Source organism: Stegodyphus dumicola, chromosome 4 (genome assembly GCF_044657685.1).
Source record: "Stegodyphus dumicola isolate Sdum_Otavi_A_Nest chromosome 4, ASM4465768v1".
NCBI lineage: Eukaryota > Metazoa > Arthropoda > Arachnida > Araneae > Eresidae > Stegodyphus > Stegodyphus dumicola.
In genome coordinates, this window is record NC_140771.1 from 130,671,666 (window position 1) to 130,684,718 (window position 13,053).

Consider the following 13,053-nt stretch of genomic DNA (forward strand, 5'->3'; position numbering starts at 1 on the left):
AGCTGACTCAAAATTACGTGAAGAATACAAAAGGTCAAAATCAGGAAACTAATTTGTCATAGTTAGGGTTTAAGTCTAAATCAGGTATTAAAAGTCATAATCAGGAAAGAAATTTGAAAAATTAAAATTAAATTAATTTTGAACAGAGATAGGAATTTTACTATTTCTAACAGTTAATTTAAATTCACTTGCTGGATTAAAAGGCCTTAGTCTAGTTGAATGAACAATTTCTGATTTCTTTTGGTCTATCAATTTCAAAAGTAACGTCACAATATTGTTTTAGAATTGTGCAAGGTCCTGCAAATGGAGGAAAAGGTTCACGTGTATTAGGATATTGAAATTCTTCTATTAGAATATTGAAATTGAAATACGTACATAACTAAATCACCTATTTTAAAATTACTAGGTTTATAATGAGTATCATATCTTTCTTTATTAACATTATGATAATCATCAGATCTTTTTTGAGCTGATGTGCAAGATAAAAAATATCAAAACAAACTTCTAAATTTAATTCGCTATAACCTCTTTTATTTTCTATTTCATTTGGAAACTTGATCTATCCGTCCTAAAAATAGTGCTTTAGTCTAAACTGCATCAATCAAATTAATCATGCGATGTTACGCAACCTTTAATGCAGATGCCTCTTGACCAATCATCTAATTGTAAGCCAAAACTTAAAACTGAAACTTTTGCCTCCCCCCTTCTTCCTCTGTATTGCTACTGCGACACTCGCTCTTCTTCTGGTTTATGCTTTCATCCTGTTAAGACACTTTCGCCTCAGCTTTTCCTGGCCAGACGCCTTATAGCTACCTTCTTTGTTCAAGGAACATATGCTGATGAAACAAAAATGGAGAACGCACAAGACGCTCATCCATATGTGAACCAAATATTGCAAATCCCGACTTGCTTTTCTTCAATAATAAAGTTATCTTGAATCCGGACATGTCTGCCACGTTTGTTCGCTGCTCATCTATTATGGCATCGCCAAGCTCAAAATCATTCATTTTATATACCTGCTGCTTAGAACTTCATTGGGAAAAGTATTTGCAAGTTCACCGTTCTTAAAGTTAGATATCGAGTATTCAAATATGGTGCTTACTTCATTTTGCAAATTCTTCAAAAAAACTGCATGGAACTAACTTCCAATGCAGTGCTTCCAAAATCTGTGTTTTCATTATATATATATATATATATATATATGTAAGATAAAATTATATGAATCAGAATAACTAAAAACATTAATTCTTCCTCTTTATTCTAAAATCGTAATAACTTTTTTGCATTGCGTCATTTCTAGATCACTCTATGATCGGCGCAACTCTGATGACGTAATAATTAAGAACTGAAACTGTCGTTGTAAACCAAAACTTTTCTCTTCACGTGCTTCCATCCTTCATAACTACGCACTTCAGCTTTGCTCTTTACTCTGCTAAGATGTAATTTCGCTGGCTTGCTTTCTATCTTAACAATATATAAAAATGTAAATCTTCTGTGGAAAGGCACGACTAGAGTGCCAAGTGATTGTGGCCACAAATATCAATTGGAAATAAAAATGGAATTAAAACTGTCTCGACTGCCAAGTTTTATTTACGAAGTCAACACGTTAGCTTACGACGCAATCAGATTACTTCTTCTTCAATATAGGATAACTACGCATCGACACTGCTCCGTCATTTCCTTTGCTTTATTATGGCAATTAAGCCGGTAGGATAGTTTCCTGCAGCCTGAAACCTCAATGGACAATTTAGTTCAGCTCTTCAAATCATCGTTTTGTGATAAATCCAAGATAATGTGAAAGAAGTGAATCATCAAATTTGTTTTTTTCAGTGTTTAAAAAATAACAGATCATTCTTCTGCTGTCGTGTTTTGCAAGTGCTTCAAAAAAATAATCACGCGTAGTGTTTACAGATTGAAAGCAATCACTCGATAAATTGAGAAGTTCGAATGCTAGTGAAAAGGAAATCATCAGTGAATTACCGTTTAGGAATTAAGCATTACAGTGGGTTCAAGGTCGATCTGAGTTTAGTGTTTGCAAGTATGTGCGACAGAAAATTATTTGCGCTTCTGCTTTTTCAACAGCTCAAAAATTGTTACATTCGTGTGAATCTAACTCGGGAACTAAATCATTTAATATGCTGAGGATTCTATAGTTTTCCTCTCAACTTTGGTTAAAATTTTCTGCAATTTGTTTTGAGAAAATCTGAAATTCTTGTTCATTAATTTTTCTAATTTTTCATAATAATGCGTGAGCAAATTTAATTTTTCATAATTATGCGTGAGCAAATTAAGTAACGAATTTTAAGCTATTTAAATTATTCATAGGGAAGGATATTAAGATAAGTTTTTGAAATTTTGTTGAGAATTTTGAATACGAATTTTATAATTATTCTAAAAATGAAGTAGGTGTAAAAAATAAGTGAAATTAGTACAGATAAGTAATATGAAATTATGGTAAATGCATGTTAAAATTTATGGGTTATTGTATGTTAAGTATAGTATGATGAGGGTGTACTGGTGCCTTCAACAGAGGCTTGTAATTACCTCTGTACAGTTGTTCCTTTTACCCTCTTCATGCAAGATAATGTTGGAGGCTCTCATTTTATGAATGCATGTAAAATTTTTATATTATTATTATTATTATATTTTTTATTAGGGAATGTATTAGTGCAGTTCTCAAAGGCCAGTTACCTTAATGCAAGGAACGGAGGCCTTTTCAAGTAACTGTCTAGGCACCCTGGGCCACCAGTGCATAGAACACACTGGTTAGCTCAAGAGGACAGCCCTTTTGATGGATATGTTTGCTTAGAAATATTGCGAGGCTTCCAGTTTGGTAAAATACAGGAATTGTAAATGAAAGATGATAACGGTGAAACCATAAATTCTGAAAGTCTTAATCCTATTATTTATCATGTTAAATTATAATTTATCAATATAGAAATAAGTATCATAAATATTTATGTGCATTACATTAAATTATAAGTAATGATTATGTAAAAGTTTATTTTGTGATATTCTGCGATAACAAGAACCTTCCATGAAGAATTATGATTATGTGAACTCTCAAACAAAAAGACTTTTGGACTGAAATGTTGAAAAATTCAATAGGACTCTAAAAATTAAGAATTTATTTAAAAAAAATTGATATTTATAAATAATACTTTACAGGATCAAAATTTTATTATTTATTTATATTTTTTTTTTTTTTAATTTGCTAGTGTTTTAACTCTTTCTCTTTAAAAAGGCTTCTCTGTCGCTACGCCTTTTTCTTTTTGAAGGGGGGAATATGTAAGATAAAATTATATGAATCAGAATAACTAAAAACATTAATTCTTCCTCTTTATTCTAAAATCGTAATAACTTCTTTGCATTGCGTCATTTCTAGATCACTCTATGATCGGCGCAACTCTGATGACGTAATAATTAAGAACTGAAACTGTCGTTGTAAACCAAAACTTTTCTCTTCACGTGCTTCCATCCTTCATAACTACGCACTTCAGCTTTGCTCTTTACTCTGCTAAGATGTAATTTCGCTGGCTTGCTTTCTATCTTAACAATATATAAAAATTTAAATCTTCTGTGGAAAGGCACGACTAGAGTGCCAAGTGATTGTGGCCACAAATATCAATTGGAAATAAAAATGGAATTAAAACTGCCTCGACTGCCAAGTTTTATTTACGAAGTCAACACGTTAGCTTACGACGCAATCAGATTACTTCTTCAATATAGGATAACTACGCATCGACACTGCTCCGTCATTTCCTTTGCTTTATTATGGCATATATATATATATAAGTTCATCGTTCTTAAAGTTAGATATCGAGTATTCAAATATGGTGCTTACTTCATTTTGCAAATTCTTCAAAAAAAGTGCATGGAACTAACTTCCAATGCAGTGCTTCCAAAATCTGTGTTTTCATTATATACATACATACATATATATATATATATATATATGTAAACAAATAAAAAATTAATAAAGGTTTGAGGTGAAAATCTCACCAATTTAGAGGGAAAAAGAAATCTCTAAAACATTACTAAAGAAATTTCTACTTTTATTAAAATCAATGATCCACAGCTCCACATAAAAACTATTTCATTAACTGCAAAACTGATAATTTTAATACATTTGTAAAATTTTCCAAAATTAGTTTTGCAAAAATGATTTTAAATCTGCTATTTCTCAGTTTCAATACCAGGTCAAATTTGTACAACCAATCTCTAAAATTCTAACTTTTCTTAAAATTTAATATTTTTTAACTCTGTAGTTGAAACCTTATTATTTCCAGCTACATTTACATAAATATAGTAATCTTCTAAATTCCAAATAAAATTTTTAAGAAACGCAATATTTTTCAATAGTAGTCGCTTATAAACAATACTAAATCATTCAAAAAGGATACCTGGGATAAATCAACAAAATGATGAGCTTCTTGGGCAATTTTCGACCTAAATGTAGTGCCATCATCAGGGCTTAGAGCATAACAAAATATCTAAAAAACATGAGAAAATATAAATGAATATTACAAATACATAAAAATATTCCCATATAACTTGAAAACTTTTTTTAGATAATTATTTACAGAAATTTGTTTTTATATCAAGATGAGTTCCAGAGAAAGAAATTTTCTGGATGCAGAAACTACTTCACGTTAGTCAGGGTCAAGCGTCATTCATCGGATTCCTCACTTTTACATCATGTTCAGTTTGAAAGCTATGAAGGCATACTAAATATACATATAAAGTCTGAGATCCGGCTTGTCGGGAATTTTGATGATTCTGAATTTTGCATTTTTCTAGCCCTATTAGATCATCAGTTTAAATTTAGTACAATGACATAAAGAAATTATTAAAATAAAAAATATTTATGAAATAATGAAGCATTTATAACCTTAATAAAAAACTCAATATTTGTTTGTTTAATTAAGATACAATAACAAGCCGAACAAATATTAATTTAGAAGTCAAACAACAAAAATCAGCGTTATATTTTCAAAAGACTAGTTTCGATGGTTTTACTGAACCATTTGCGCTTTTGCAGCTGAGGATGATGGTTCAGTAAAATCGCAGCTAGTCCTGTGAAAATTTGATAATATAATGCTGATTTTGGTTGTTTGACTTCTAAATTGAATTGTTTGTATTAACATTGTTTTCAATGTAAGTTGTATAACTTGCTTTTTTTGTGCTAATACTTTCTTGTTAAGTTATAAAGTTAAATGGTCCAGGTGCAGTAACTGACACATCTAGAATTCTTAATAAAATGTCAATCGAAATTTTTTTCATTCTCATTAACCTCCCTGACACTTTCTCTTGGGAGTGATATTTTTCCCCCTCTTCATTTAAAATCATACTACAGATTTCAACATTCATTAGCTGAGGATCTGAGCACTGTCACTGTAATTAAAAAACTTCTGTTATATTATGAAGGATGTTTTTTAAGTAAGAGCTGCTTGAAAATAAAACATAAACGAGAGAAAATTTTCAAAAATCAAATTTATTTTCAGATACAGTCAAAAGTCTTTAATCCGGAATGATCTATAATCCGGACCTCAAAGCTACAAACTTTACACATGCGCATATGCGTCTACGCGCGCGTTTAATGTATAACGGACGGTATAAGCTAAGCTAAAATTATCTATTTCAGTTAATATTGCAGATTGCGTTCTTACTTAATCTTCTAATTGGATCCAGCTTATTATTTTTTGCAGACTGTTAGAGCAATTTTATAAAAGTAAGCTTGAACTTTCAATTATATCAAAAAGAATTTCCGATTCTGGAGCTACCAAAGGATCTACAAAGCGAAAGCATGTTTCAATGTCCATCAAACAAAAAGTGGAATTGCTGCAAAAAATGAACAAAGGCATATATCCTTTGATTCTCTAACAATTCCGAAATATGTTTATCAATTTCAAGCTGCTCTGCAGGGGTGGGGGTGGGGACGACACGGTGCGGAATGAACTGGAAGTTAATCTGTCAGCACTAGCCTTATCTTCAGGGCAGATGCTTTTATTTTATTCGGCTTAAAATTCCTTACTAAATGTAGTATTTCATCTCGATGTACTCCGTGTTTGATATGATTTAAATCAAACTCCTCGTCATTATAAATATCACGAATACACATCAAATAGTTTTCTGGTTGCAATTTTCTATGCGTAATGTATGCTTTACGCATGCGCGCGTTGAAATGTTTAACAAAATAAACAAATAAATATTAAGCTTTTTTTTGTAAATTTTGATACCTTTTAGATCATAATTGCTCTTTATTTCATAAATTACGGTTTCATATTTTTAATTTTATAATTTCTGCATGCCATTTTACCAGATTTAAACCGATGATCTATAATCCAGAAAAAATGATAATCCGGAATGGCTGAATTCCCGACATGTTCGGATTAAAGACTTTTGGCTGTACTACGTATGTTTCTCTATTTTTTAGCATAGTTGCCAAGTTTGTGTAAATACTCTTCATACATTAGAACTAGATTTTGAATAACCTCTTCAAAGAAACTTGCCGCCTGCTGCGATAACCAAGAGATCACAGCTGTTTTCGCGTCTTCGTCATCGTTGTAGTGGTTGCCGCTGAGACAATGTTTGAGATAGCGGAAAAGATGAAAATCACTCAGCACAAGGTCTGGGTTGTCTAAAACTTCCCAGCCAAGAGTCCAATAAAGCTCGGGTCTGTGCTATGGTGTGAGGCCCTGCATTTTCATGGAGTAGCAAAATTCCCTCCGTCAGCATATCACGTCTTTTGTTTTAGAGTTCGCTCTGTGTAGCTTTCGCAAGGTTTGGCAGTAGGCTACTGCATTTATGGTGGTTCTGCGTTGCATAAAGTCGACCAACAAAACACCATGCCGATTCCAAAACATGGATGCCACGATTTTTTGCTGGGACAGAGTCTGTTTGGCCTTAGCCGTTATAGGAGAGTTCGTCTCCACTCCATGCTCTGTCATTTCCATTCGGGCGTGACGTGCGAAACCCACGTTTCATCTCCTTTGTGATCCAAATCAACATGACGTCACCTTCTTCATTACAATGAGTAAAAAAATTCAGCGAATACTCAAATCTTTTGTTTTTGTGGTCGTCTAGTTAGGAGTTTAGGGACCCAACGGGCACACAGTTTCTTAAATCTTAATTTTCCAGAAAGAGTCTTGTACAATACTGATTTGGACAGATCAGGAAATTCATTTGAACGAATGCTTATGGTGAAGTGTCTGTTCTCAAGAATTTTCACTTCAACTAAAGCCACCATATTCGCAAATCTGCCAGTGAATGTCAGCAGCAGACAGGTTTCTTGCCGACAAAGAACGTTTCACTGACCGTACCTCACATGTGGCGGGCGATTCGATAATCTTGAACATTTTAAAGACAACTGTACAGGTCACCGACGTAGCTGCAATTAAGCACAGTTGTTTCCAAGGAATGCCTGGACATGATGCAAATACTCGTTGCGACGCATGCTCCACCTGTTAGCGCATACAACAAAACGGCCTTTACTTAAAAAACATACAACGTATTATTTATTACCATTTAACATTTCTTCAAAAATTCCATTTTTGTTTGCAATATCTGATTACTTTCAAATTCGTGAATATCATCATAAAGCTTTGCTAGTGTCTGCTATACAGTATTGCCAATGCATCGTGAAATTGGTGACTAATCACACATTGTTTCACTAAATTTTATCTTGCTTTTATTGCATGCTAACAAAGTTAAAGCCTGGGTTATATTACTTATTTATTATACTTACCCCTATTTCCCACATATGCTTAAGACTTAGCCAAGTCCCAAATAAATTCACACACATATGCTTAAGGTTTATCCAGGGCAAGTGCTAAATATTTTGTTTGTGAAGTCTGCAGGTTTGAAATTCTGCTGCCAAGTACCTCGCTTAATTCTAAAAGTTTTGCTGCTCCTAAATTTTGTACTCTTGTGCATTCCATAAATTCTAAACATTTTGCTATCCCTCAATTGTGTTGCTCGGTGTTTCTCCAAATTCTAAAAATTTGCCTCCCCTAATTTCTGCCAGCAACTGTACCCATACCAATTCTGGCCTTATCAGAAAAACATACAGTTATTCTCAATTCAAACAGCACTAAATGTAATCTTTTAGCCTATGAGCATCATTTACATAATTTTCTGCACATGGAAAGAAATTTCTGCTAAATTTCTTAACAACACACTCAATACTTCACAGCTAAAATTTCTAATGATCACCAAACATAACATCAACATTAAGGATTACCATGCTCTTTAAAATTCAATTAATACTTAAAAAAAAAAAAAAAAAAAAACTGATGTGGACAGCATGTCTTCCTTATATGGCCTATTAAATTATATACATTTTCCTGCACTTCATTTAAACTTATTTCCCAAAATTTCATTAGATATTTATGTCCAGGGCCGGATTTACATATAAGCTACAGAAGCTAAAGCTTAGTGGCCCCCCCACACTTTCTTGGAAGACCCCCAAAAATTGAAATATAGTATAAATAGTATTAAAATATACAAGGGTCAGTTAAAAAGTTACTTGCACTGCCTAAGACAACAAAAGCACAAACTTTATTCATATATTAATGTTCCATTCAAAATCTACTTTTTAACGTGACGTCTGCTATTTAAGCATTTGTCGAGGCGTGGTACAAGTTTTTCAGTATCTTCTGCAAAGAAATCCCGTCCAATGTCTGATAACCTTTGTTGGGCTGCAGCTTTTGCTTCAGCATCCGAATGGTACTGTCACTTTGAAAGTTCTTGTTTCAAGAGACCAAACACATGGAAGTCAGGAGGTGAAAGTCTGGGCTATAAAGAGAGCGATTCCTCTTTACAGCCCAGACTTTCACCTCCTGACTTATACTTTTTCAGACCTATATTTCTTCCTGACCTGTATTTTCTTCCCACCTATACTTTTTCAAACACGTTGCATCATTTTGCGATAGCTTGATGTGACATTTAATTTTCACCATACACTTCAAGCAACTACCCATAAATTTCAGTACAGTTGCACCTTTTTGGTCACAAAAAAAAAAAAAAAAAAAAAAAAAAACAAGAATCACTGCATGCATTTTTAATTTGGATGCTATTTGCAGCTGTTGAGATATATTTGCGACTGATTATCAGAAAAAACTAAACTTGCCTCAAAGAAGCCACATGTCTGAAGGGTTCCACACAGTATCATCCAAATAGTCTTAGACAAAACATATTTACGCAGTAGTGCAACAAACTTTCTGATTGACCTATGTATTATAACTTACTTATAAAGGGCCCCATATCTCAAATAACTTTAGGCCTTATGAAGTCTAAATCTGGCTCTGTATATGTCTCATTCAATCAATTCAGTTCTCATTTTGTGGCAAAAATACATAAAAACTCAAAACATCTTCATTAGAAATTGTAAAATTTAAAAAATAAAAATAAAATAAAAATAAATAAATATTTTTTTTTTTTTTTTCAATTAAAATTAGAAATGCTACACAAAAAGGGGAAATTTGATCAGTGAACACAAAGACAAAATTTTCGGTGCACAAAACTGAAAGTTAACTTTCGGTCCCACAAGGTAAAAAGACACTGAAGTTAATGCACCAAATGACTTAATTCATAATTTTATGGAGAGTTTCAGATGTAAACAAATGGCAGCCTTGTTAGGCCTAGCAGCACTTTTAAATCGCCGATGATAATTATTTCATATAGATAGTTGTGATATGAAATAGTAATTGAGAGATAGTACTTCATGTCGTAGTTGTAATAAAAATTCAACACGTTCTACATATTGAAGACTCATTCTATCTCGATGAGGACATTATATCTCCAAGTCATATCATATGCCTTTCAATATCAAATAAGACGGATACCAAAGATTCCTTTTAAGAAAGCCTTTATGGAGAGACATCTCTAAAAAAAGAACATTGACCACTTTTTTTTTTTTTTTTTTTAAAGCCACTTTTACACAGAGAAATAAAGTTTTTCTCTTTTAAATAGTAGACTGAACAAGTAATAACTTAATAATTTTGTCCAATATTTTACATACGCAACTAATCAAGGTGAATGTGGGATAGATAACTGGACAGATTTTTTGGGTTCTTTCCTGGTTTACCAATTAGGATGATAACAGCTTTTCTGCATGCATTTGGAAACGTCTTCTCTACCCCTATTCTATTTACACAGAGTAAGAAGAGTAGCTGAAGATTGCTCTGACAGGCATCTGTACATCAGATAGCTAATTCCATAGAGCAATATTAATATCCCAATCTAGTTACATTCCATGGTTTATGTAATTTAACACATGTAACTTATGACACTGATTCTTAAAACAACATTATGATAATTATACATTTGTACAACACACAAACTATGTGAGAGTCTTTTTGATCTGAAAACTTCCCAGACATTCCGGTTAATTGATATCAATTTCCTTCTCTTTAAGCATCATTTCTAATGATAAGAAATTTGTTTCAAAACGCAAACAAATGTTCCCACTAGCTCCTACTTTATCTCGTAACTTGTCTGAAATTAACTAATGTCAGATACAGATTTAAATAAACCTCTTTATATAAATAAAATTTACAAAATAAATCCGTGTTTTTATACTAAATCATATCACCTACAGCTCACGATGATTTAACTAAACATGAATAGTTGATAAAGACTACAAAATTTGATTTAAGCTGGCTCAGTAAAGGTAAGTTTACACTTTTCTGAGTGACCCTCTTGCTAAGACATCTTTGACAATGTAAACGCTCATTTCATGCAAATAGAAATACAGGTCAGTCAGCGATTTCGTTTCTAATTCAAACCAGTTGAAAATCTATCCGGGCAGTAACTCTTGAATAGTATTCGCAGACATGGTGTCCAATTTTTCTGTCATATCAAAAATTCTGAGACAGAGCGATACTCTAACTAAGCATTTTTTAATGCATATGCATCTTGTGAAGTATTATGGAATATTTCACTACCTGAATATCACGACCATTGTTTACTAATACCTAAATATAACACGGATACAATTACTAATCAGAATAAATTTAGGTTTTTGATATTGTAGAAAAAACATATTCTGAATTTTCTTTAATAAAAAAACCTTTAAATTATATGTTATTAAACTACTCAATAAAATACAGTTTTCAATTATGCACCTAATAAAATACAATCTAAAATTTTGAAATTTTGTTTATAGACTTTACTGTTTATTTGAACAACAAATTAAAATTTTATTTACAAACGATCAGTCGGAAGTATTCAAATAAAAATCGCCAACAGAAGGCATATTAGGATATTGTCAACATGTTAAAATTTGTGAGTGTTGAGAGCTTAAGCAAAAGATTAATAACTTTTGCTCAACCTCATACACAGAAAATGGTCTCAACTTCTAGAATAAACATGCTGATTGTGTAATTATGCACTCGAAATAAATATTGCAGAGAACTGTAGGAGTAGCCCGTCCCCAGAAACCATAGCATTATCTGTGTTTGAAATTTGCTGGCAGAGCATCTCAAAAGAACATTTTTTTTTTCCCCCCTGAATAAGTGGAGTGACTATTTCCAATAAAGTTCCAAACTATACTTCACCCATTCTGATGGAAGTTTTTGAAACTTTGGATATTGTCACCCCGAAGTTGTTCATTTAAAAGTTGATTTAATGCTCCCAATTCATCATGGCGAGCTGACCAGTCACATACTGATTTTCTTTCCTTCCTCCCCCCCCCCAAGAACATAAATTAATTCATTGAAAATTGCTTCTCAAACTTCAAGCACTGCAACTGCCCCGTTGGTATCCATTTTGAAAACAAACAGAGGCAAGTTATCAGTCCAGATCTGATTGGAGTAAACAATCTATTAGATAACAGGTCTGTTCACTCGGTTCAAGACGTCGTTACGAGGGGCTTGCCGAAAGTCACTCGGAGAAATGTGAACTTGCCTCAATACTTAACAGGTAGGAACTATGTAACGTGGCCGAGAGGCAGTAACATGTTCTGTCTTACAATTAAAAACTTCAGTTTAAATGCTATCTAACTGATATGCATTCTGGTGAGGAAACAGAAAGAAGTTATAATAAAAGGCAGAAATTATAAACAACTGGTTAATAATAACAGCACAAATCTTTGAAGAATAATTTTCTTCCTCTTTAAGTATTCAGTTTCTTTCCTCTTCATTTTAGAATTTTTGGATTTCACTAAAGATTTCTTTTATTCTAAAAGACTACATGTATTTAGAATGTATAGAACAAGCTGTTAATTTTATTTCTTCAATAGTATGAACATTGAGAATAAATGATAAATACAGTCAATGCAGCAGAATTTTTAGAATTTAGTAACGCAATGAGCAAGATGAATCTTTAAAATTGTCAATTCATTTATTAATAGAAAAAATCCTTTCTAAAGGCACATCCCTGCGACAAGATGAGAAACATTTTTTTATATATCCCATGTTCGTGTCTAGTGAAAGCAATAGAAAATAAAAGGAAGATAAGAATGTTAAAACCAGTAGTAAAACATTCAAAAGTAATACTATGTGTTCATTGTTAGTAGTAATAAAAAGTAAGAAATTCATTACAAACTTCCTGTAAAATATATCCATTAAGTGTTAATACGATGAAGACATCTTTTGTTTTGTCACATTTTTCTGAAATCTTCTAAAATTATAGGTATATAAATCTTAAATTCAAACCTTAAACTTCCAAAGGTACAATGTCTATCAATCCAAAAGAAAAATTATCCTTACAAATTCTGTAACAGCAAAAAGCCAGCAGTATTTGGGAGAGGATAGTGGAAAACAGTGTAAAATGATTTTTATAGGGTAAACTGATACACATTCTGATACTTCTGAGATAAAAATAAAAATGAATTTTATAGAGTACACAGATGCACATTCTGAAATAATTACATGGATAAAAACCCTTAATAAGAAATTTTTTTAAAAAAACTTGAATCATTAAATAGGTAATTTTCTTTTGTTAAGAATTGTTTTTTAAATTGTGCTCAATAGCATTTATTACGTTATTTTTCAGATTCAAAATATTTTTAAAAGTTGCCAATTGGAAAGAAATGTCACTTTGTAACATGAT

General features: G+C 32.2%; 1 protein-coding gene across 1 annotated transcript in view; it reads right to left on the reverse strand.

Moving 5' to 3' along the window:
* sxc (O-linked N-acetylglucosamine (GlcNAc) transferase sxc) overlaps positions 1-13,053 on the reverse strand; it is a 125,242-nt gene that overhangs the window by 44,169 nt on the left and 68,020 nt on the right. Inside the window, exon 15 of the mRNA XM_085815457.1 lies at positions 4,404-4,493. Coding sequence (XP_085671583.1) covers positions 4,404-4,493 — 90 coding nt within the window. The remainder of the gene's footprint in view (positions 1-4,403; positions 4,494-13,053) is intronic.